Source organism: Lipophrys pholis, assembly GCF_963383615.2.
Source record: "Lipophrys pholis genome assembly, chromosome: 22".
Lineage (NCBI taxonomy): Eukaryota > Metazoa > Chordata > Actinopteri > Blenniiformes > Blenniidae > Lipophrys > Lipophrys pholis.
The window spans coordinates 16,725,282-16,752,445 of NC_137644.1; the positions used below are offsets into that span (position 1 = coordinate 16,725,282).

General features: G+C 41.6%; 1 protein-coding gene across 1 annotated transcript in view; it reads right to left on the bottom strand.

The window, feature by feature from the left end:
* Positions 1-27,164, bottom strand: part of plxna4 (plexin A4) — a 210,388-nt gene that overhangs the window by 55,273 nt on the left and 127,951 nt on the right. Inside the window, exons 5-8 of the mRNA XM_080492385.1 lie at positions 12,733-12,856; positions 8,960-9,113; positions 6,645-6,744; positions 6,213-6,327 (exon numbers count right to left, since the gene is read on the bottom strand). Of these exons, the coding sequence (XP_080348511.1) occupies positions 6,213-6,327; positions 6,645-6,744; positions 8,960-9,113; positions 12,733-12,856 (493 nt within the window). The remainder of the gene's footprint in view (positions 1-6,212; positions 6,328-6,644; positions 6,745-8,959; positions 9,114-12,732; positions 12,857-27,164) is intronic.

Here is a 27,164-nt window from a genome sequence, read left to right on the forward strand (position 1 = left end):
ATGTATATCCCCGAGTTGGCTGGAGATGCTGATGGTGTTGGCAGCGATGCCGGTTGTCACTGTTGAAATTTATGTTCACGTTAAGTTGATGTCAGTGCATTTATTGTCATTCCACTCCATCCCAACCCCCCCAGCATCACCAAAGAGAGGAGCGAATGCATATTCACACAACAATACATCCACACAAACCCCGTGCTTCATGAATTCATTTGGACATCCTCATAAAAATGCATGTGATGGATGAACCCCCAAAACATACACTCAAAGATTCAATGGTTGGTTTCGTTCTGCTCTATACTGTTGAATGCTTTATTCTTTATTTGTTGGGCTTCTCTGTGAGAGTGCCCTGAAATGTCTTTGTTCTATTTGGCTCTATATAAATAAAGCTGAATTGAATTGAATTGAATTGAATTGAATTGAATTTATTCTTATGTAACAAAAGAAGGGTATTGTAAAGCTTTATATTTAGATTATAGATACTTCATAGATTTATAGATCAATTCCCTCCGGGAATCTGTGTTTAACTCATCTTATTAATCTTTAACATAACTACACATACCAGGAGCAGTGGGCTGCTCAGGGTCCAAGTCGGCAATGGGATTCGAATCTGCAAATCTCTGAGGACCAGCTCGCTTATTTAACTTATCGGCTATGACTGCCACTCAATAAGGGGATATGTTAATAATAGAAATCTTGCTATAAAAACCGAAACAACTCTTCTGGCACTGCCATGCAATCTGCTTTTTCACCAGAGCTGGATGACTCATAACTCGCCACATGCGATCAGATCGGTTGTGACCCAAAGCTCATGACCACGATGTAGACTGACTAGTAAACAGAAACTTTAGAGTTCAGCTCCCTCTTCACCACAATCGTCTGCATTTCTGCTTGCACAATCCCCTGAGTTCATTACTTGTAAATAAGACCCAGAGATACTTGAACTCCTCTGCTGCCTGGAAAGAACATGACATGTTATTGTTTGAGAGAATCATGGACTCAGACTTGGTGCTGATCCATATCCCAACCGCTTCACACTCAGCAGCCAACTGCAGCGGTGCACAGCTTTAATTTCCTCGCGCAAATCATTGAGAACAAGCCAAATACTTTATTCTGGAAATACGTTTTGCTGCTTTCTCTATAATGGTGCCATAATTCTGATTCAATTGTAGATTAGTGTGCATATTAAGAACCAGAAAATATATTCACATAGCCAGGTAAAACTTGTCTGCACAGGTACAATATTTCTGAATAAAGCAATAACTGATCTGACAGCAGCAAAAAGAGCCTACAAACTACATTTTTGATGTGGAGGGAGTGAGTCTGAACTGTACACATGTTTTTTGTTTTGTTTTTGTGTGAGCCTGTTTGAAGCTGTGAACTTCAGTGAGGCTACCACTCATGTAACTGAGGCACTGCACAAACGCACTAGAAAGAGAACGCCGTCAATAGCATGACTCATCATATGCACATAATGAGCCATGACTGCTGAAAAACCAAAGTGGTGTCTCCCTTTTTGTTCTCCATATAATTATCCACCCTTCTTCCTCTCTCCATCACTGCTTCGTTGTTTCCCCTGACCTTACCTCTGATTCTCAGTCGTGCTCACGGCTTCTCCTGCCTTCATTTATATCCTGCTCAACGCCGCCCGCCTCGCTCCTCCTATCTGGCTCGCTGACCCTTCTCATTTCTCTTATCAACTCTCTCACCGCTTCTCTTTCTCCTCATCTTTCCAAGTCCTTTTCTTCTTGGGAAACCTACTTAGATCTGATAATTAGAGGCTGGTGGGAGGTGTGAAGGGTGGAGATAGGGAAAGTGACAGGGAGTAGGAAGCAGTATGGGAACTGTGAATCAGAAAGCCCTTGGCGTAGTTCGAAGCTGAGGAGGTAGTGAAGGGGGAGGGTGAGGGCGCGAGAGAGAAGCCCAGAATTATAGCAGTGTGAGATGTGAAGATTAAGAGGATCTTAAGTTTTCTGCACAAACACTAGAATACACACACCTCCAGGTTACCAGCAGCTCCCCTAAACTAGCCTTATCAGATCTAACAGTGCCTCTGGCAAAGACACTCTGCTCACCGACTCTTTCCCCTGCTGAGCCTCACCCATCAGAAATTCCTCACCTTATATATTTTTGTGAATATCTTTTTGCTGAAATTCCCTTTCTTTCAGACAGACGAGGTTGAGATCGTTTGGCGATGTATGTGGGAAAGGTGATAACTGGAATTAACTGGACAATTGGTTGGAAATCACTGCTGCAGGTTCCGTTCAGACCTGGCCTTAACATTCGTTTCACGTGATCTGATAACATGTGCAGACTGTTTAAATTTTCCCACAATGCATTTCGGGCTAACCACTTGAGATCGAATTGTGTTACTACTTCTACGTCACTTCGAGTAAATCGCCCGTCGCGATACAGTATGAGTCATCCAGTTAGTGCTTGACGGTATCCTCTGGCCAGGAGCCCCGATACGGCTCTGTGTCTCTGCAGACCTAAAGGCATTGACGTCCATGTTATTTACCAGAGTTTCTTTGGGAAAAGTTGGAGAGACTGTATCACTCAGACCGGGGCATTCTCTTAAATGAAAATATGACGCGCGCTGATGACGTGTACGTATTTCGTATAACGGATTTTCCTGAGATGCCAAAGTCCCGGGACGCATTCGTGACGCATACTGTTCACACTACAAAGCCAAGGTGGTCAGATGCGTCCCAGCGCACCATGGGAAGTGGTTTGAGTGAAAATGTTTAGGTGTCTGAACAGGCCCAAAGTGAAATTGCCAAAAGGAGTAAAGCGTGTTTATCTCCCTCCACGCATTCTTGCTCTTTGAGGAGCATCATGACTTACTACCTCTTGGGCTTCTCAAATACCTTTGGTTAGCTGTTAGTTCTCCTCAGTGAGACAAACACTGAGAGCTAAGAACACGGCAATAGTCCAGCAATTAATTTTCCCAGCGAGAAGTGACACTGTGAAGATATCCTCTAAATCACTTCATTTCAAGTAAAAAAACAACAAATGTTGGCTCTAATCCATGGCAACACAGGTAAAAGATGTGGAAGTACAACTATACAAAAAAAAAAAAAGAAGTAGTGAATCAGTAATGTGTGATGTTAAAAGACAGGGTGCATAATCGTTAATACCAAATAAATGTACCTGACCTGGAAGGTTTGTTGAAAGCCTGTTTGATCTATCTGCTCATGTTTCTGGCTCCTATGGTCCTTCTTTCATTCCTGTATTTTGGAGTTTTTAATCTCCCGTCTTTAATCTTCTGCTTTTAGTAAGTTTTTTTTTTGTTTATTCATTTCAACTTTGTTAAAAATGCTTTTATTCCTGATTTTTGCATATCTATTTTCGCTCTCTTTAGTCCACAAATACTCAGCAGACTCCTCAACGGTCAATACCTTCACATGATATTGATTTTTCTCTGAATCAAACCACGGCGCTCTCCCATTTCTGTCTCATATCAGCAGCTAACGGCTATTACCGTTGGCATTTAGCTTCCTTAATGAAATTATCCTGATCACTTGCTCAATAAGTTCCTGGTAAATAAACTCAGAGACAGCGATTGCATAACGCAGACGTGAAGTATATAATGCAGGGATACAGTAGATGCCAGGAGGTGGTGATATGGACTCAATAACATTTAGATTCGGTATGTTCATTCGCTCCCTTGGAACGGAATATATTAGGGAAAGGTTTGGCAGCAGCTCAGGATATTAACATGCTGTGTTGCAGACAGGAGGAGAAGAAAGGGAGATATCCTCCTGTGGTTTTCATCAGACAGTGAGAACAGGAAGTGTTCACACTTTCACCACTTTCTTTAAGTGGGCCTATATGTGAGCTTTTGTGTCGGAGGATTCAGTCTGAAAAACAGTTAAACATGCAGGTAAACAAACACTGTTTAGCAGGTAAACAAGCACAGCCTATTGGTATTGTAATCAGTTCAACAGCAGCAGACTGGAAAACCCATTGGCTCCTTCTTCAGTGTAACTAAATTAGGCGGCGTGCATGCGCTTTGTCAGTGAGGCCTCATCTGAGCAGCTGAGTCCTTGAGAAGTGTGGAGGGCAAAGAGGGACGTGGCCTTGGTTAATGTGCCAACAGGCAAACGTCTGATCCATGTGCCCATATCATTGCTGGCATGAATAAAGAGACACCCAATATACGCTCAGGCCCGACTTTGACTCCGTCCTGCAATGCATACTAACAACAAGCTCAACCAGTCGGGGAGATTCGCCCGGCCTCAATCATTAGCATAGAGTTGAAGGATTATTCAGATCGCCGCCTGACATCCTTTAATTGTAATAGTACACAAGAAATCATCTGCGGCAGTTGAGACCTCCCCTCTTCCACAGAGCAAAGTTGACTTGCTGCCTTTTGTGAATTTTAGGATTGACATTATGGATAGTTGTGTGTGCGCATGTTCTTAAGCTTGCATGTGTGGGCGTCTGAATTATTAATTCAAAATTGCATTTGAAGATCTGGCAGCGAATAGGCGACCCTGGATTTGAGGGGTTAATTAAAAGCAAATTAAAAGTCATTAAGCCTGCAAAACACCTGCTTTTTCTGAAACAACATGTCAAAAAAAAAAAAAAAAAAAAAGGGATGTCATTAATGTGCTAATACTAAATCCTCTGTGCTTTATATTTGGTTTCCTTTTCGTCAGCAGCACAATAGAGGAATCACACATTATTATCCGGAGTCAATATTGACCACCAGCGCCTCGGCTAATTGGAAAAGTAAACCTGCACAGACTCCTGCTCAGTCTTAACTAAGCTGACGGTTCAAAAGGATAATGGAAATGGCAGAAAAAGAAAATAATATCGCCTGTGCAGGTTGAATGGCTCGGGGGAAACACGGGTGGAATAACACAATCGAGAGCAGACTGCTCATCAAAGGAGGCAATCTGGCTAAGCTTGTCCCTGCCCGTCGTGCGGCGTCTGCCAACCCAGACATGAGCACTAGTGATCTTCATCATAGCTCACCTCAGGCTAGGATTAACAGGGCACTAACTCCCTGTAAAAACCTCCCCCGGAAAGCCACAGTGAATTGGCAGTGTACAAGCAGGCAGACAACCGCACCCACACGCGCACTGTAAATACGCATGAGAAATATACGTACAAACATAAATGCAGATCTCAAGAAATACTGCACCCATAGGCCCAAATCAAAAGCAGATGCCTTCGCCTCCCTTTACCACTACGACTATTGTTGCGGTGACTCTAAATCAGCGTGCAGCCTCTCTCACAGGACAGGGAGTGGCTGGATCAGGGGCATCTGCTGAATGTACCACCATCCAGTGAGTTATATGTCCTCTGCAGAAGAGCAGCCTAATTACAGTGGGCTCGGCTTCGGCGGGAATAGAAATGGCTGCCAATAGTATTGATAATTCACACGGACTAAGCTGTCACAGGGAATAGGGATGGGCAAGTGGAAATGACTCAGTTTTATTAGCTTCCACTGCCCTTTGATGTGCAGTCAAGAGCGAGACATGCCAAGAGACTCATGCCAGATGGAAGCGCTACAGCCGAAAAGGTGTCTCAATCCTTTCAACTTAACTCTTTTTCCATGTAAAAACCTAGAATGATAGCTATTAGTGTCACACAGCCAAACATTTCCTCTCAATTTATTTCGCCATGTTTTATAACTTAGCTGGCTCAGTACACTCAGGCTGGCTGGAGCTGGGCTCCATATAAAACTGTAAGGATTGTGCACATTGTCATGATGGGCTGCAGTTTAACAATAGGTGGAGGTGCTGCTACTAAATGTTTTTTTTCCCCTACAGGGGCTCATCAGCAGGCATTTCTTCAATCCCTGCAATGTTATGAAATGCTTGTCAATGCTCTCCTCACTTCATTGACTAGTGTAATCCAGTCGATACCGGTATTCCAAATAAGAGCAGCATGGATCATAACTCCAAACACATTGATTAAAAATGTCACTCATCTTCTTTTTCAGTTACACTGGCTCCTGTTCAAACCACATATACGATTCAAAATCCTGCTGAAAAGAAGCAAATCTCCAGTGTCTCACCAATCTATTGCAAACACACAGACCTCGCCTCATCTAATTGTCATCAGCAGGCCTCCTCATAGACCTTTCAACCTCAGCTCTATGGATGCCAGTCAACACATTGATTTTAATTCCTCCACACGTTCAATATAAGACCAAATATATTGTATCAAGGTCTCTGAAACACTGACCCTGGTTTGGGACTCACCTCAGGCTTCTTGACTCGTCCCTCCTGGAAGGAGCACGTGCGGGGGTCATGTGTACAGTCATGCCTGTATTTACACCAGTGGCACTGGTAAGGACTGCTCACACATGACAGACATCTGGAAAAAAAAAAAAGTTTTTCACATATACTGATAAAAAAATATGAGAACAAAATATGCCTATTCACTAATGTATGACATTAAATCTTAAAAGCATCAGAATTAGTCAGTTTTCAATCGATAAGAAGGAGGTAATTATGACAAAGTATCTACTGAGTTTGACCTTCATGTGTCAAAGGAAATATTGCATGCTTTGCCCCATCTGGTAATTTTATTTCCTCATTGGCTTTTCCAAAAAAAAAAAAAAGCTCATAAATAAGTTAATTATACACGGTTGTATACTTTGAATCAAGTGCATTTGAATCAGGCACACTTACGATTTATGCACGCTGCAGTTGTAGAAAACAAAACTGGTATTTGCAAATGCCAGGCCTGTCTCCTTGGACTTGAGATAAAGCTGCACGATCTGGTGGTCACCTACAAAAATAGACAAGGGTTAAAAGAAATAGTCCGATATCCCAATAGTAAGGCAGAAAAAGAAAAGCATTTTAAAAAAAACCTTTGTTTCAGAAAATGTTTATTGACAGGCTCATTCATTCCTGGAAACAAAAAGGAAAAACAAAACGGCATTCAAATGGTAATGACACCGAGGAGAAGGTAGACACTTTTAAAGAAATCCGGCTGGTATGATTATCATTTCGTTCCGTTGCTCAAATACCCCTTCTCAGCGTCGAGTCACATCAGATTTCCCTGTGAAGAAAAAGATAATGGTGCTGCTCAGAGCCACAGGTGATCAGCTTGTTGCAGTGGGAAAGGTTTTGTTGGGTTAAGTCTCCCAATTCCTGCCGCCTCACTAGAAACAAAAAGTTGGTGCACACACATTTCCCTTGGGATGGACAATATTCGCCTAGAAAAGTCTTTGAGAGTGTCTTTGACAAGGTAAAGGGAGAAGAAGATGAAACGGTGTGTGTGTGTGTGTGTGTGTGTGTCTGTGTGTGTGTGTGTGTGTGTCTGTGTGTGTAAAGGAGCTTGCGCCTCATCTGTATTTGGTGTGTCCTTTTGTCTGGCACTAATGAAGGAGTTCATGTATAATTCAACAGCACATCCACACATCTAACTGCTCTCTCTTTCCCGCACCTATATAGCTCTCTTTGTCTCTCGCCCTCCCTCTCTCTTTTTTCTCCCGTCTCCATACCCAGGTCTCCTCACTTCCTTCCACACTGCGACTCCCTCTTCTCCCCTGCGTCTCTCCCCATCTCTCCAACAAAGAAGGAATCATTCATCAATCACAGTAAAGCACCGCTGACAACGGATCTGTCCTAATTAGGCCACCTAAATGTTACCTTGAAGCCTGCTAACACTATCTATCCCTCCTTCACTCTTCACTCCATCCACTTTTACCGCTTTCAACCAGGCTTAGACTAATGAGTGCTCCTAAGAAAAATAGACGAAGCAACATTTAAACGCACAAAATATTTTCCCCTTTTTTCCTAAAACAGAAAACTCATGGGAAGACAGGGAGAACATTTTTTTTGTGTGTGTGCATATATTTATTTACACACCCATGTTTGCCTCACTGCATCTTTACCAGCTTTATGTGTGCCTGACATGGTAAACATTAAACACATGTTTTTAATTCCCCAAAGACCCCTGAGGCTCCCCGTCAGCTGTACATCTGTACATGTGTGTGGATCACTTCATTGTAATAGGTTCACATGCTTGTTCTTGATACTGTCTGAGTGTGATTCTCCCACATTTGCATGTGTTTACTTCATATTCTGCTTTTCGGAATATTATAAAAGACAGTGGTTGAGTGTTTGGGAATATGACTGTTTCCTTTAATTCTTGAGAACAAAAGTTAAAATACATGGAATCTGTAATTTATGATTTAATGGACAATCATGAGCTAAAAAAAAATTTCATTTCAGGGGTTGACCAAAAAATCATGTCTTGTAATGTAAATTTTGAATAATAATGGTGAATCTCCTTTCCTTATCTTCTTTTTCCTCCTCCCCAAAATATGAAAGTGTGACACTTTCAATATCTCAGCGTGAGAATACCAGGGCTGATGGTGAAGCTTGTCTGCAGACGAACATTCCCACATGGGAGCTTTGCTCAATTAGACCAGGCTTAGCCGACCCCAGAGATTGGGGGGGGGTGAGGAGTTTGGGGAAAACACAAAAACAAAACCTTCTTTGCATGTGAAAAGAGTATTTTCAGAAACGGTGACAATGACTTGTGGGGAAACATGTAATCTCCCAGCTAAACGTTTCTGATATGACGACTTGATTTTCTCCTTTTCCTGCACCGGGGTCGACTGGGGTCTCTCTGACTGTCTCTGGAGCAAAAACCACATCGAGGGAGACGGGGTAAACAAATCCCATTGCTGACTAATAACTAGCGTTCATTCAATTACTAAACATGTCCTAAGGCAGCGCTCCAAGGCCTGCTGAGTTACTGATGACAAAGTGAAAACAAAAAATCCCTCATCGCCTCAGGACTAGAGAGCTTCTGACTGAAGGGAAGTCATCCACATCAATGGCTGCATGGATGTGTGTTTAGTTTTAACAGGTGTGTGTGTTTGTGTGTGTGTACAACTCTTGATGTACCTTTTTTTCCCCACATTAATCACGACACTGTGACATACACTACAGTGTCTTGCTCCTGGTGTGAATGCTTTGCAGCTTCTCACCTTTATCCACAATAATGCGGGGCATTTCCTTTTCAGCAGGCGAAGAGCACTTGATCCGGTTTCCCTCCACCAGTCCGTTCATCTCTGCAAGGTCCTCGAAGGTACAGTTAACCCCTGCTGAAAGTTCTGGGACATTATGGGCTTCCAACACCAGCTGTGGAAATAGAAACAAACAAAGAAAAGTGTTCAAAGTTATTAGTACTAGGTGCAAAAATATACAAAGCAAAACTGATATAAACAAGTGGTTAGTCGCTCTAATAGCAGATACTCACAGTTCTAATGACATGACATGGACAATATTACATCACACAGGCAAAATACAAGTGATAAAAAATACTATTTTATATCAAGATCACAACTTAATTGATATTTTTTAGTATATGTCGCTCTATGGGTATATATACATCTTCTATACTGTTTTATCGGACATAGGGTAGCAGGGTATTGGAACTGATCCCAGCTGACTGTGGGCAAAGGCAGGGTACATCCTGGACAGGTTGTAAGCCGCACGCACGCACGCACGCACGCACGCACGCACGCACGCAGTTACAGGGAATTTATATAGAATCCCAAATGAACCGCTTGTTTCTGGACTGTCGGACAAAAATGAAATAACCTGACATGGAGAACATGCAACCTGGACTCGAGCCACGTTCAAATCAATATTCATATGTTTGTTTTACAAATACTTATATTTTATTCTTATATTTTAATTCAACCGTCTCAACCTAATTAATACTATCTAATTCATTACTCAAGAAATGCACGTGAGTGTATGGGTGTGTCTTTTAGGTATGTATGCATGTAGACTCAAACATATTTTCAAACATACCATATGACTAAACATTGATCCATTCATGATTTATTGATTAAGCATGAAAAGTATTTTATAGTTCACCCAACAGTGAAAGAGAAAGCTGCTGTTAAGTGTTATGTAGGTTTTATCAAATCTGACCGTAACACAATTTTTCTAAAGAGAGCAACAGCTGTGAAGTGGAGTGAATATTCATCTGCGGAGAGGTCACTGGCCAGAGGAGCCACTTGTGGACTCTTGAATGAGCCACCGTTTGACATATCATACCAAACATAAAAAACACTGTGACACTGATGCACCGATGGACTTTAAAGTGAAATCAATGTCATCTTGATAAGCCACATCTGATGACCACAAACAACCTTTCTACGTCTCGCCTATTGGCATCTATGAGCTCAATGGATTTCATAAAGAAAGGGCATGTCATAACGTGAAGCAGCCATCTCAACATAGATGACCGGAGCGCCGTGTGGAAATAAAAGAGGCTTCGGGCAAGAAGAGGACTAGCAGGTGGACTGAGGTGCACAAATGAAGTTAATCAGAGAGAGCAGAAGCTGTGAGTGAAAAGAAGTCTCTCACAAAGAAAGAATGCAAATGTTCCCTCTTCAACTGAAAATGCTGTGTAAGCGCTCTGTGCACCTCAGGAAAATGACTTCAGGTGAAGTACATGGTGAGGAAAAAGCTCTGTCCTTGAAGGAAAGAAGAAAACACATGGCTGTGGAGGCAGGTGGAGTAGGGTCAAGACCAAAATATACATATTGATGAAAAACTGTGTCTGTGCGGAGGCCTTGGTCGAAGCATTGATTTGAGGCGTAGCTCATAGTATACTTGTGATCTGACGCTGTGATGCTGAAAGCTGCCTCAGCGGCAGAGAAGGGCTGACCTGCGCTGTTTTTATATTGCTGTTTAATAAAAAGAGGGCAGTGGCAATGTGAACAGATGCACGATGTCCAGCACTAGACGGACAGAGCTTTTCTCCTCACAACCTCTTTTCTTGCTTTTATTTATTCTTACTTTTAAGGAGTGAATATGGCAGTACCCAGAGTTTCTTCAATTATACTTAGAGTAGTCACAGCCATGCCCAGCCACCGCAGTGCTGAATAAATATAAAAATGACATATTTATGTGAGGAGAAATATTCTGTGGACACACAGAAATGACCCCCTCTGGTTTATAAACACCATATCCAATGCTGAGAATATGAGATATTGTCTATGGTGTGAAAAATATCTTGGCTGCAAAGGGAATTTATGTAAAAGCAGTTAGATGCCAGAAATAGGGAAGGAAAAATCTAACTTTGGATCTTCCCACAGCTGTCTAGGCTGATCGGATAGACCATTTGTTGGATAAAGTATAAGATGCATGAATTTATTGCAATTAAAAAAAATAAGACGGATTGTTTTGTTTTAGGCCTTATTTTTAAGTGATGAACACTAGAACTATGTTGGGCACTTGAATAGAGGCAATTTGTTTTGGAGCTCGCAGAAACTTTTCATAAATGACCAAAAGGGAGCCTTATAAGTCAGAGAAAATAATGTTCTCTCAGCAGGGATGTGTCCTTGTTCCTCAGAAGAGTTCCTGCGCCTTATCTATCCAAACAAATATTTAATAACAGAAAGGTCAAGGAGGAGCCCTTGTGCTTTTCACAGAAGCCCCTTTCCAGCATTAGGGTGGATGGTGTGTGTGTGTGGTAAAAGGTTAAACACTCTCTGAAGACTCGGGTTTGAGCAACGCCACACACCCACATCTATGAATATCATTATAGGGGAAGCAGGAGTGCATTTTGGAAAAATCAACAGCTCACCTGTGGCCCCTCTGAGCAACACAGATGGAGAACAGTCTGGCTTCTCTTCGGAAAATGATAATCCATATTAATGGGAGAGCCATGCACCTCGCTGGTTTATGGCTTCCAAAACTATTTCCCAACCAAATATAACCAACAAATGAGGCATCACTTGTTGGCGGTCTGATATTTGTGAGGTTCAGTGTCACTATCTTAGTATTTTTGGGGGAGTTTCACTGGAGAAATGGTGCAATGCTGGAAATAAACATTGAACAATATGTTCTGGCACAGCAGGCTTGTCCTGAACATGGAGTACCGTCACACAAACACACACATCGCAAACCATTTGTTCTGGAGTCTTCGGTCAGAGTGAATTTCAGGAGGATGCAGCGGAGAAACAAATACAGCTTTTACATTCGATAGATTTCACTCCGATGCAGCATGACAAAATACCAGCGTACGACACATTTGATATGAATACATCGTTCATCCGCTCTGCTATTCTGGTTGTATTCAAATGTTCATGTTTCTCATGGGTCTCCTGCAGAAACACACTAATCAATACACTCGCAGTAAACAATCAGAAACAATTCACCCTCTTGAACGCCGGCAGCTGTTTCAGAAAGAAATGTCCAGAAGGAAAAGTGCTGCCTTTAGCTGCCAACTATTACAACAAACACAGCCGAGCGCAACTCTCTGCTGTTAATGACTGTTGACATCTGTTCAGGGGGCTATTTCACTGGGCAGGACGGGAAGTTGTGGGGTCAGGATTTGAAGAAAGCATGTTGGCAGGCGGTAAAATGATATAAAGCAGGATTATATGGTTAACACGGGCTACTAATGAGTATTTAGAGCATAATTACATCGTATTACAAATCATTCTTGAGAGTGTGATATTGTCAACCTGCCAGACAAGATTGTCTGACTGAGAAAATATATTTTACTTTCCTGACTATTTATTGCAATGTGGCTTCATTTAAATAATTTCCCCTTGGCTTCAGTCTTTCTTTTTTTCTGGAAGAAAAAAACAACCTACTAATTGAAATGTAATCACATGATAATTGGCACTATGGAAGAGTATTTACCTGTGTGACAGAAACTTCATAATGAGGCAAAACCTTCCGTCTCAAACCCCAAAACAAAATATTCTTCTTTTTCGTTTTTCCCTCCACTCACCGTGACACTAAACTGGGACACCGATATGTTGTTTGGGTGGACGCTGAGGCGCACACACTGCTTGATGTCTGATGCGAAGCGTCGGGGCTCTGATGAGCGCTCGCATTTCTCCTTTCTGGTGCACCTGGATTAAAAAAAACACAAGAAGGGACGTTATTCATGGGTGACAAACACACACACATGCATGCACATAGTAACTCGATCAGCGGTTGTCCCGTTCCACCTGCTGGCATCTGGGAAAGAGAGATTGTCCCGCCCCCCCCTCCTGACAGGTGGTGTTAAGATACATTTATCATATTTCCTCCCTGGCAGCATACCAACCAGCTACAGTGGTCAATGAATGGGAGCCCAGTCACCGGAGGGGTGGGAGCAGCCTGCTTTTAAAACAATGGCTGCTCTATATGTGGAAGTGGAGCCGGCCCACTGGGAAGAGAGGTAGGCCTTGTCTTTGTGAAGCCATCTTAATGACTGGCATTCATGGGCAATGCCAAACGCAGGTGGAGATGTGGACTTTGGAGAGCGCTGGGATGGATTACTCCCGCTCTTAATACCAGACCAGGTGGTCTAATCCAGTCCAGCGCAGAGGTTCTGGGAGTTAGAAGGCTGGACCCTTTATCCTGTAGGAGGACTTTACTAACTTCTGTTTCCAATACGATTTCGCAGAAGAGCTTCAGGGTATTCAAGGACACCTGGAAGATTTGAAACGCCACTACGTTTCTTGAAGAGTCATTACAATTATCATTGTTGACAGAATCTGATTGTCGATAAAGGTTTTCTCGAGAAATCCAGTGAGAAATGAACCAGCCTGAACTGTGATACCTTTATTTTTCTGTCTTGCAGACACACACACACGCACGCACACGCGCGCCTTCACACCCTCGTTCTCATCTAATCCCCTCGTAAACTTATTCAAGTTTAATCCCCTATTGATTTAGACAAAAACTTGCAGCGCAATTAACAACCTAGCAAATCCACATAGCGCCCTCAAACTTCCTTGGAGGAGCAAAAGACTGAACCAAAGAGAAGAAAGAAGTCGTAATGAACGAATGAAAGAGGGACTTTCGAGGTGGTTGACGTCTACGATACAGTAATACCTTATGCAGAAAGGAGCTTTCTCCCCTGAATTGGGGAGATTGAGGAAGGTTGGGCTTTGACCTGACATGAGTATTGTAAAGTTAAGCGGCCTAACGTGCAGCAAAGACGACAGACACAAAGAAAACCAAAAGAAGTAATCTGTTTGAGAGAGAGCAGGAGGAGGGGTAAGGAGTGCCGGAGAAAAAGCGGAAGAGAAAGCAGAAGAGAGGCAAGATTTAAAGGAATGTGGCCATTGTTGGCTTTCTGTGAAGCTTTCCCTGTTAAGCTGGTTTGAGTAGGGGTTTAATCGCTTCAGGTTCCTTTGTGCTTTTCTATCAGTGATGTCTGTGCCGCCTTTTCTAGTGCTGATTTAATAAGTCCACATCATACGAGTGGCCCAGAGGCAAACAACCCACATAGACACCCACTATTGCACACTTTCACCTGCAAATATATATATCATAACCATATACACTTCTTTTGTGAATGCCTGCAGGTGTGTTGTTTACACCTATCAAATAGTGCTGTCAAAGGAAGCCAAGAAAGAAAATGTGTTTTCTTTTTAATCGCATGAGTCTGTAATGATGTTTTCTCTTTGTCTGATTGTATTCGTTGCTTGACAGAGGGACTGTATATTGTGTTCTAGTAGAAAAACCCAGGATTTAATGCCAAAATGACAAGCTGTGTTGCATTATTAACGTTTACTGGCACGTCTGAGAGTGAATCATCACTTTGGGTGACTGAATCATTACAAAACCATGAATTAAAAAAAGGATTGCGCCGCACACACACATACACACATAAAGACACTGTCGAGTGAATCCTGTGAAATATTGGCAGTATGAATTGCAGGTATTAAACACAAGAAAACATCCCAAAAAATATATGAGAAACAAAAACATAATAGGCATTGATAACAACAAATGAGCATTAAAGTCACAGTAAATTAGTGGGACACACGGCTGCCCCCTGATTACCTTCAATCAAATGCTGTCATATGAGACCAGAAATGTGCGTAGGCAGATACACTTCAAGGAAAAGCCTTCGGCCATGAATAACATAATTTCTCAACTCACAGTCTTTTGTTGACATTGTGTAAATGAGATGCTAATTAATTCCAATTTACTGGTTATTTCCCAAGTTCTAGTTTCGTGTTGTTTATTAGACATGGGGTATTTTTCTGTTGGTTGACTTTCACCTCTGCTTCTTCTTAACAGTTTGGCTATGCGTGACATTGGCAAACAAAAGCTACTCAAGAATGAAATATCTGTAAAAGCTATAAGACGTATTGGCTTGGTCGGAGTATTCAGACAAAAGAACTAGACAAACAGAAGAGCATTATTACTGCGTATTTGTCTGATGCTTGCATTTACAGTTGATGAATTGCTGTTGTGCCTTATTGTGGCTGCTCTAAACAACAGTGAAGAACGAAGAAATAACGACACAAATAAAGTGCAACGAAATTCAAAGACAAAGCAGGAGGAAGGAGGATGAAGGAGGACGTGCCGCAAAGGCATGGAGGCATTTTTAGGTTTTTCAAGGCTTTTATGAGTGTGAAATATGAGAAATAATTGACTGGCGAAAATGTGTGGCCCACACATTTTATCAACTGTGGACATTCATAATGTACTTAATGCAGTTATAAGAATGTGGGTGAATAAGTGCAACAAGACCTGGCATGGCTGGGTGGGAGCTTGTTATTGCATAATCGCTAGGAGGTTACAGCATTAAATTGTTGATAGAATCAGATTTTTAGCTTTTAGTTTTGCTGTACTATCTTACATTAAACAAGACAACTGATTTGAATATAACAAATAAAGACTCAAAAAAAGTTTATATTTGCTTAAAACTTCAAATAATAAGAATTGATTGCAGAACACAGAGATTACATGACACTATCTCAGCTATTTATACTAGAAAAAGTGAAATATTCTTTTCATGAGGCTGCAAAGCAAAATGTTTGTTTTATGATTGAAATATGTATTTTCATTTCCTTGAAATATATTCAGTGTCTCATATTTTATACTTTTTAGAGCTTTTAACCTCTAAACTTCCAACTGTTCTTTGTAAAACTATGTTTTAACACCATGTACTGAACAAACATGCCCTTATTTCTTCTCTGTGCCAGAGAAACGTCAATAAAATGAATCATGCACATTGAATAGTAATAACTAATGTGGTTTCTGCACTCTGGTGTGGTGGTTAACACTGACAATGAATCTCTGGTTCAGGTTCAAGCTCGAGTTTCCATGTGCTGCTGGGCACTTGGAATTTCAATTGATCTATTTCTAATACTCTCATTCATAATTGAATCAAAATGTCAATAGGTGTAATCGTCTGTCTCTCTGCTTTTGCCCTGCGACCTGTCTACGGTGAATCCTTTATCAACCTCCCCAGTCAGAAATAGTGGTAAGTAATTCAGATGACCAATTTTGTGTAAACATCTAATTTAATGTATGATTCAGTCCTTAGAAAATGATGCAGTCTACCCTCGCATATATTTGTAGTGCCAGCTTGGAAAGTTGGCTTTATCAACTTTCTAGATGTCATTTCTGTCCAACAACGTCGACAGTTTTGTTGCATTTGAATTTCCTGAACCTCCTCTGTGAGGTTTTTCATGAGAGATGTATTTGAGAAGAAGCCGTCAATAAATGAAGTTGGAATAAAGACTCTCCTGCATGTTATGCGGTATGCTCGAAAGAGTCTTTCTCACTTCTGAAACACAACAGGGAGACTCTGGTCCCGCGTCATGTCTTTGTAGCCCAGCATTGACTGTACCTTTCATCTCCTTCTCTGAGTCAGGAGGGCACAGTCTTGCTGGTAAGCATTAAAAAGCCAACAGGTTGAATGTTAAACCTTTGCATCCCAGTCAGACAATGACTCAACAGAAGGAGGAAGCGCTTCCCTTCATCTCTCCATCTCCCTACAGGCACTGCTTGTGTGGGATTCCCTCAGTCAGTTGAAGGAAACTGCTGCTGAAGTAGAGACGGGAGGGCTAAACCAAACAAACATTAGATATACCAGCTGAAAAAACACAAACTCTGAGATTGAAGTATAAAATTCACTTATCTTCGAAGGACAATTTGCTATTTAGGATCCTTCACACTATGTATTCTGGCTTGATCTGAACACATCCATACCAACATCAATGCTTTTTTTTTTTTTTTTTTTTTAGTTCACGCATTGCAGTAAAACCGACTGAGATCATAGATAAAACGGACCAACTCTTCTTTACCAAGTGCACGACAGCTGCTCACTTTGATTTATATTGTGTTCACGTCAGTGTGAAGGAGAATTTGTGTTGCTGCTCGTGTTGACTTGTAGCTTCAGTGAAGGGATGCTGAAGATAATGCCGTATATAGTTGAACTGATTTAGGAGGTGGGCCTTAACAGAGCAAAGCGCTGGATAATTGTTTTCAATTACCATCCACACAGACCTTGAAAGGGAAAAAAAAAACGAAAAGATTGTATCGCTTGTAACAATATGTAACCATCCCACCCTTTGTAAACATCAAAGAATAAAATGTTTAGTGAGCGATCAAAACGATTTAGATTTCAAATAACAGTCATAAAAAGACTGACTCAGGCTATCTCTTTTTATTTTGTTTTGCTGTGAATTAGACGTCCAACATCTATTCATTTGGTTGGTAAACACTGCTGTTGTGCAGAGCTTCGCTGACTGACTGGCGATGACACATTATGAGAGAGCGAGCTGAAAGGATTAGATGGGCCCTGAATGGAAACTAATCTGCACTCTTGTTTCTCTCAGGCTTTGATAAGGTGACACAATTAGAGAGAGACGGTGGGGAGAGCAGAATTGCATTTTCTTTTTTCACGTTGGCAATTGTTGCTGATGAGGTTGTCAAGGCCATTCAGAACTAGATGGTTGTTTTTTTTACTGATAATGCACTTCATGTTAGAATATACTGTATACCATTGGGCTCAGGGAGAAGATAGGAAGGAGAAGAAAAGAGCTTAACTTAGTCGGAGCAATTAGACGACACAAAGTTCCTCACCCAATACAACACCCATCAAATCAACAAAAACATGTCATCACCATGGGTAGTGTATTCTTATTTCAAAGGCACGGAGACGTAGTCTATTTCCAGACGGGATCCCTGGTGACTGAAAGTGGAGTATCAGTGGGGCACAGGTTGCAGGGCTCAGGGGAGCGTAGAGAAAGAGTGCACTAAAGACAGGGTGCAGATGTATGCCGCCATGTGAGACTTCAGGTGTAATGCATATCTAATGTAAGGCATATGGAGAAGGTCAAGCGGGCTGGGAAATGGAAGCTATTAAATTCTCACAAAGCTGGAGTCCAGCCGTCCTCGGCTCTAACAAAAGGCTCACGTCAGGAAAAGAGCCAAATGCGTGTGAACATACACAAACGGGCATTATATGCCATCACTGAAAGTAAAAGTAGTCAATAAAGTCACTTGGAATACATATACGAACCATATACAGGCACAAAAACTACCAGTCAATAAACAAGTAGATTAAAAAAAAAAAAAGAAAAAAAGGTAGAAATCCTTTCTTCAAATTCCAATAGTTATTAGAGAATTTGTTGTCTGTTCCACCACAGTCCTGTTTGTGGGAAATCAATGAACAACAATTAGGCACTGTGTACGTCCAGGTGAAACCCAATTACAATGTTGCCCATGCATCATCAGACACTATATGGAATCCTATACATACTAATAGCCTCAGGCTGTTTATGTTACTGTAACACGGGAGAGCCAGTCAAAAGACCCATCTGCACTCACTTGGATATATGAGTAAACACACCTGAATTTAACGGAAAACAGACACACACACACACACACGCACACGGACACGCACACGCTCACGCACACGAACACACGCACCTCCTCCTGCTATCATTACGAGTGTTGGTCTCCACAGAGCAGAAATCCGCATGAAGGGACTGGTGGGAGAGTCATTACCTGGCCCACTGGCCATGACCCTGTTACTATAGTTTGTGTGGACACACGTGCACTTCCTCACACACGACTGAACCCTTCCAGACACCCACATACACACACACTCACACGTGCACACATATGCAATCTGTCTCTCATACGGTCATACCTGAAGACACAGAAATTGCAGAGTGGCTACCCTCCGGTCGAAGAATCTCTCAGCTGTCCCTCCTTTGCATACAACCAAAGCGAGAACACCAGCTGAGCGGAAAATTATGCAGCAACACTGCTGCAGAGAGTTTGCAAAGGTATAAAGCAAAATAAATAAATGAAATAAAACAATCTCCTAATGTGCATGCGAGGTAGAATTACCACCTCGCAGCTGTACACCTCTGCCGACCAGTTAAGTCTCATTTTACATCCATTTCTGCTCGAACAAATGTAACAAACCTCATGTCAGATTCATGAGGGATTTTTATAAAACAGTTTGAAAGGAATGAAGAAATGCAGTACGTTTTGATGTCGGGAAGAAGTTGACTTAATCATTTCACTATCTCATTTTTTTTTGTATATCATTGGAGTAAATTTTGTCATATCTTTATGGATTCTTTAGTGTGTCTTGTGAGGTCAGGCTGACCTCTCAATATCAACATGTATTAATTTCATTCTTGCATTAAACTCACTTCTGAACACATTGCCAAGGTTTTCTGCACAGGGACACATAGAACACCTTTTAAAAGATAGAGATACTGACACTATCACTTCAGACCTCTCGGTATGAGGGAGCAATGGTCAAAAGCTTTGCCACCTACTTCTTTCACTGCTCTCTCTCTCTCTCTCTCTCTCTCTCTCTCTCTCTCTCTCTCTCTCTCTCTCTCTCTCTCGATCGTTCGTTCTCCCACACTCATACCTACTAACAAACAGCCCCCTGGCTAAAGGATCCAAAGGTGGCATGGTGTGGAGGTCTTATTAGGTTGTTTATCTGGCATATGTGATGCCACTGTTGCCCCTGAGGAAGCCATTAGGCCAGGCTCTCTGTATTAAACAAGTGTGTGTGTGTGAGTGTGTGCGGCAGAAACACTAAACAGGCAGACAATAAGTCATTGCCTTTCATCAAATGTTTTTTTCCTGGATTACAATTTAATCATGTGGGATCATGAATCCAATGAAAACATAAATAAGAAATTATGCAACAGTGTCATGACAGAAACTTCTTTATTTCATATCCTCGATCGCACATCAGTTTCACTTTGATAAGTGTTACTGTCGCTTACTGCTTGTTCTTAAGAAACAAATCTAACAGCTCATATGGGTTAAAATAGGCATTTGGATCCAAGGAATAATAATAGAGCAATTTCAAAACATGTCATATGCCCCATTTATTACTACATCAACACGACCTGATCTCGATTTTATGTGAAATACGACGTCTACGAAGGGAACAAAATATCTTATTATCTTTCCAGTGGTTCTATTATGTTTCCGGAGGTAACTGCAGATTCAAAGCCCCCGTTTGATGGAGTTTTCATAACTGCCCTTGAGGATGACAGCAACAGGCTTTTCTCGCCAGTATGATCTCAACAGTCCACCTCGCTTTTATCTTTATCTCGATGGTGTTATGATCTTGAACACGCGCAACTTTAGACAGCAGTGTATACTGCTATTGATCCAGGCAGTCGATAGCCGGTGCGCAGAGTTAAGGTGTGTTTATTCAGAGCCGCACAGACGCTTTTAACAAGGGGGCCGATGATAACTACAGCCAGCATTTTGCTCTGGCAGCTCTCAGAATGTACATGTTTGTACTGTGAATGGAATCATTTTCTCTTAGTACTCCGAAGTGTGGCTCATAATAATTTGGCATTACCGCCTCTATCTATTCATTCTATCTCTTATATAGACTTTATCCAACATAGGGTGACGTCTCAGCTGACGTCTCCTTAAAAATGATCTCGTATAAAAACCAAGTGGAGTGATCATTTTTGATTTTCATATATGTATTTATTTCAGATAAAAAAGCTTTGAAGAACTGGATTTCAATTTTACATATACACATTACACACCTCATCCACTTTGAGTTGATTCACAAAGCTGTGTTGTTTGGCACTGCTCAAATCTCCCATAATGGTTAAGTCTTAACCTGGACTTTACGTGGGAAACCGGGTTAGAATCCTGCTTGCACAATGAGGGGCAAAAAGTGTAAAAACTAGCTGAAACTATGGTGCATATTTAATATGGCTTGCTGCAGTGACCTTTGTGAAAGAGAAAAGCTGAATAGATACTTACTTTTTAGGCAATAGTAGGAGATAAATGACACAACTAAAAGATAAAGATAAAGATAAAGAATGGTGTTTGTTATGGTTATTATGGTAGTGTAAGGTACGGTGTGCTTGAAGACTTGAACAAAGAATTAAATCTCCAGACTAGATACCTGGATACATCTTAAACTGTGCCGCTTTCCAATCGATCTTTAATAAAATATACTGATGCTGGGCTTGGCATGGCAATACTATCTGTTATTAACAGTAAAACATTTGTCCACAAAGCTGTTGGGTTATACAACATGGTTATTATGCTGCTGCTCTGATGATGCTGTCATGGGACGAGACGTGCGAGGTGACCTGCATGAGTACCCTCAGGGGGGCTCTCTGCAAAAGTCAAGATGAGCAGTGTGTGTGTGTGTGTGTGTGTGTGTGTGTGTTTACCTTCACATACTCAACTGGAGTACCTACTTCGAGAGTATAATTTATGCTCTTCATGAGACGATTTCTAATCCTCGCTCTCTTTTACTCTGGATCTATATAACCTCTTGTCCCCCCTCCTCATTGCTGGGAATATATCACAATATATCTCTGCTTCCTTGGCCTGTCACCACATCTCTCATTCATCGTCTCTGTCTCATGTCAGGTGGTTGTGTCTGGTTCATGCTCTGCCGGACTGGAGCAGGAGCACCTTCTGCAGTGTGAGCTGGTGTGTGCAGGTCCGTTTCCCAGTGTCTGTGTTTCCCTGTGTGTGGAGGAGTGACAATAGGTGACAGTGAGCAATGGTCCTGACTTAAAAGTGGGTGTGTGGCTGTTGTGTGTGTGTGTGCGTGTATGCTTGGGCAAGGTGTGTGTGTGTCTTCACACTATGATGGTGACAGTTTAGAGGAAACTGGGATGTGCAGCACTCCGTTCCATCCTGATGCCCCTGTCACTTCTTGGCCTTGTTCCTTTCCCTCAACTTGCCTCCGCGGCCACCAAGAGGTGGAGGTGGAGGGTGAGGGGAAGGGGTGAAACCAGTCACCCATACACAGGGGACCGCCACCCTCCCCTGGGCTAGGACATCAGAGAAAATTCCACGGACACTGGAGTCTCAAGATCGGAGAAAGAACTTCTTATAAATACAACTGCAAGAGTTGCTGGAGTTCTTTCTGAGCACAATATAGAATTTATTGTAGCTTCTTGACTGGGGAATAATGGTGCCAAGCAGGATATTGTTGTGTTTGCAAAAAGTTTCAAGTGGCATAAATTGGACTTGAGAATCATACAAGTCAATACTAATGCAGGGTTGTAGAGTGGTGCAGGGATTCGATCAAGGTTGAGGATGTTTGTATCTGCAGAATTCGATGCAGACTTTCCTAAGTGGATTCAGTTCAGGAAATGGTGAAAGTCCAATGAATTAGCAGTGATTTCCTCTCAGAGTTTGTGTGTTTAATCAGATGTTCATTGGTAATGTTTTCAATGCAGCGCAACGGTCACGTATGATGCACAGCCAGCATACCTTATATCATGACCAACGGTACACAGCCGTTATTTAGAAACTAAAAAGTGGATGGCTTGTTGAAAAATGTGCCAGACCTTGATACAGCAAGAACTTGCTGTTTATTTTGACATGAATGTGTTTTCCTATTTGAAATCGGGTAGGGGTCTCCAGCAGGCTGCTGGTGGTCACTGCAACCAAACTAAATGAATCCTTGGTAGAATGCTAATTTTGATGCTGCAGTTTAATTAGCATTAGTGTGGCATACCGCAGTAATGAGCATACTGAAGTAACGGATGGCTGTGAGCACAGCGACAGGTAGAAGCGGTGCAGAATTAATGTGGGAAAAAAAAGAGAAATAAAAAAAGAGAAAGCCAGAGAGACGGAGGGAGAGAAAAGAGAAAGAAGAAACATTCAACGGATCTGCCAATTAGCTCTTCCCTCCGAAAAGGTTATTCGTTTGACAGCACCAGAGACATCCTGGGAATACAAAGGACTGAAAAGACAAGGCGCTGGCAGCATGACTTGCAAGTTTTATCAGCCATTTTGTGTGTTTACTTATGACTTCCCGAACTTTTTCCTATCATCCTAATAGGCTCGTAAATACATCTGACAAGTGTTCATTAAGGTGTGACGGCGCATACAACTTCATGAAGGGATTTGGATTTGCATCGTCTGTTCACGCACAAACGCAGTCCGAGAGAAATTGGGAGTTGTGTGGTCACAAAATGGGACCGTAAAAATGATGGTGTAAATTCCAACCTATCATATCTTTAGGTACCCATCATCAGGATCCAATGATTCATAACGACACGCGGGTATATTACAGTTGTAAAAGTTGCAGAGATTTACTATTGATGGCATCAACAGACCTTAACTAATGAACTAGTAGAGGGCATTTGCCTGTAGCCAATGTAGCCAATAAAGATGACTTTACTGTCCCCATTCCACTTGAGGGACGAAGGATCGATGCTCATAAGAGTTTGGAGGAACAGAGGAAATGAGTTAGAAGGAACAGGAGATGCTGTTTATGTGCAGACAAGTCCATGAATACAACAGATAAAACCCCTAGGGTCTAATATGCACCAAGGCATCCACATCTCGCGTGCATAGATATGCAAAAAAGTAGAGTAAAATGCACCAAAACAAAAAACACTGAGGCAGATGATGTTTAAATAAAAGGATGGACTAAAGGAAGCGCAGATAATACATGCACATGCGCATATACAAAAACAAAATGTGTGATAAGCCAGCAGGAGACGAAGTGTGATATGAATGATAGGTAAGACGGGGAAAATGGCAAGAGGGGGATAAAAACATGAAAAAAGTGAGAAAAGAGAGTGATTTCACTGTTCTGGGAATATATTACTACTCTCGCTGTCGAAAGTGGAGATTGAGATATGTCAAACCAATTATTAATGTGGAGATACCGCAACGTTAGCACCACTTGTTCCAAATTGACACCGATATCAGGGGGTAATGTGAGAAATTCTCAACACCCATGCCAAATATGATGACATTCATTTTGACAATGGTACTTCTCCAAATACGGTTTTCCAATCTGTCTGGCTGTCACGCACGACAGGCATGTTGACAGCCTAGTTAACTACTTACAAAAGTGACAGCTGACAGATTGGCATTACGGAGGTAACGTACCCACGTCGTGGTGGCTGGAGGGTTTTTTTTCCCGGGATACCGGCTCACGGTGCCTCTGTCTGAGACACTTCTGCTTTACTGATGTGGGATTGAAAATCACAGTCATGCCATATTGAACTAGCGTAAGACACACTGATCAGAACTTCACGATTAACAAACATGATCGGAAGTGAATAAGACTCGCAGGAAAAATAGCACTGATTCATTCAACATGTTATACCTCGATTTATGACTGCTGCCTTATAAATGGCAACAGTGGGTCTCTTTCATATTCACTTAGAGGTCATCTTCTGGAAGAGTTTTTCTTGAGGCACTCCCCTGACTGACATTAAATTGCCACGGCAAGAAAAGAAGGGAATGATGAAAAGGGACGGCTGATATGAGTGAAAACCTTCTTTTCACCTACTGAGCTCGACAGGCATTAGCATAAGTTGCGCAGCCCCAAAAAAGAAAGGAGCATGAGTGGGCCTGAGACACTTTAGCTGACAGCTGAGGCTCGGGGTTTACATGAATACTGTCAGCAATGGCATCACGGAATCTGACGGCAGACTCTTCTTTTGGGCTTGAAAAATACGTAGTGGGGCATCCAGGAGAGGCGCTGATGGAAACATCGCAGCACAATGTCTTTATACACCCAACACATATGCTTTCAAAGACAAACTTATAAAAGACATTTACCTCTTTGTAATAAATGGTCAGTGTCTGTCAAGGACAATATGACACACGCACACGCATGCACACACACACAAACAGGTGCACCATCCACTCCTGTTGATTTCCTCTCCTGTATTATTGATCGCCTTTGTTTTCTTCCCCTGGTGTTCTCTCTAACAGCTCCTCTCACCGATCTATAGAGTAAATAAAGGCAATGCTGATAGAGGGGAGAGAGAGAGCGAGAGAGAGAGAGAGAGACAGAGAGACAGAGAGAGAGAGAGAGACAGAGAGAGAGAGAGAGAGAGAGAGAGAGAGAGAGAGAGAGACGGTGATTCTGCTTTTTTTTTTCAGAGCACCGAGGTGATTTCAAGGTTGATTGGAACAACAAACTATCTGGAAGAGCAGTTTTGAAGAGGAACTAGTTGCGAGCCTTCCCCTCAACACGTCTCCTTCACACACACAGTAGATGAGAGTATGATTGGATACCAGTTCCCCAGGTTATTGGGGATTGGCTTTTTTTTTTTTTTTTTTTTTTTGCCATATGGTATATATTTTTCAAAGTTGTTGTCCCTCTACAAGGAAGATAATATGTCGTTATTCACTGTAAAAATGTATTTTACTTTTCAATACGTAACATTGCACCAAATGTGAACACTCCAAAGAGTCTAGCATTCATTATAATGCAAAGTTATTTATTGTATTGTTCTCTCTATCCGGACGACTTATGTCACCAAACTGCCGCCATCCCCTTTGTGAAGCTATTATCACTCGTTATTTGCTTTTCCATTTGACTTTGCATTACAATGACAGGTGAATCAATTCATAAGCTATCCTGGACAATCACACCACCAGATGTGAAGCATTACGGGGTGTTGTTCTCATGGTTTATTAAATTTCACTGTACTAATAAAAATGAAATCATTTCAGTCAACAGCTCTCGGGAGACTTTACCATCAGAGACTCAATGATCCTCCTCTTTGCCTCTCAGCCCTCACACACACACACACACACACACACACACACACACACACACACACACACACACACACACACACACACACACACACACACACACACACACACACACACACACACACACACACACACACACACACACACACATTGACCTGATCTGTGCTGAGGAGGGCTCGCTGACCGTTCAATCATGATCATGCTTGCTATTGTACATTTAGCGACGCTGTAAAATCTAAATGAAAAACACTATCAGATGAGAAACAAAAACCTCACATAGATGGAATGAAATATATTGATTTTTTTATCACTTTTTAATATTTTATTTTTATTTTAGTATGTCAGCATGCTTAATGTTTCCTCTCCTGTTTAATGTGAGGTTACTTTCTTTGCAAACAGTTGCAGTCACACAGTTTATCAATACCATGAATGTGTATATCAGACGTCAAAGTGTGCTGCCACACTGACATATTGTGACTCGGGATCATATGGCGAATAAACCGATGGTCACATGATGAAGTTCAATAGCTCAACTCACTTGCAGTCCAACTAAAGTCTGCGTGCAACAGTTTAAATACGACGTAAACCACTTTGCTACGCGACAAGTCCTGCAAAAGTGGTGCAGCACCACAAATCAATTGATTTAATTCTCATTGATTACCTTAATTATTGATGTTTATTGATCGCGGTGGAGTCAAGCGTTGACGTTGTATGTCGGGGAACCTTCTTTCAAATCTTGGTTGTCGGAAAGTGCCATTTGACTTGAAACAAATGCTAAAAATTGCAAAAATTTGCTTTAATGATGTTTATCCAAAGCAAGCAGCCAAACAGACACTTCTTCTCTTTATTTGAGTAACTCAACTGATTTTACCAATTTGATTAATAATATTTAAAAAAAATTCATGTATATAATTATTAGTTAAAACTAACATTTCAGTTGTCATGCAGTTCGTGATAACTGCACTAGTTTCTTTTGGAAATCTTTGACTGAACAACCTGTTTCATGAGTACATGCTTAAACGATGATATTTCGTTCAGCTTAATATCCACCTTGACCCTTGTACCATTCACTCTGCCTATCGTAATTCATTATAGCTGTCAATTTGTTTTCCTACCTCTTAAAATAATCACATAAGAGTGGTAGTGTGCTGCCAAGGCCCCCAGGTGAAGGTGAGTGGGGAGAAAAAAACCATGAACAGTTCTGTGTGCTGCATGTCAAACAGTCCTGCTCATGCTGAGCGTGTTGCTGAAGGGCTTTGGGGTAAGTATGTGCGTGCTTTATTTTGTATGCGTGTCTCAGACCTGCAGAACAAGGACACACTTAATAGAGTCATACTGTCATATATATATAAAAAAAAATAGAGAGTCTTTATTTAAATTTATTCAATCCATAACCATGTTTCAGTTGGAAAATTGAAT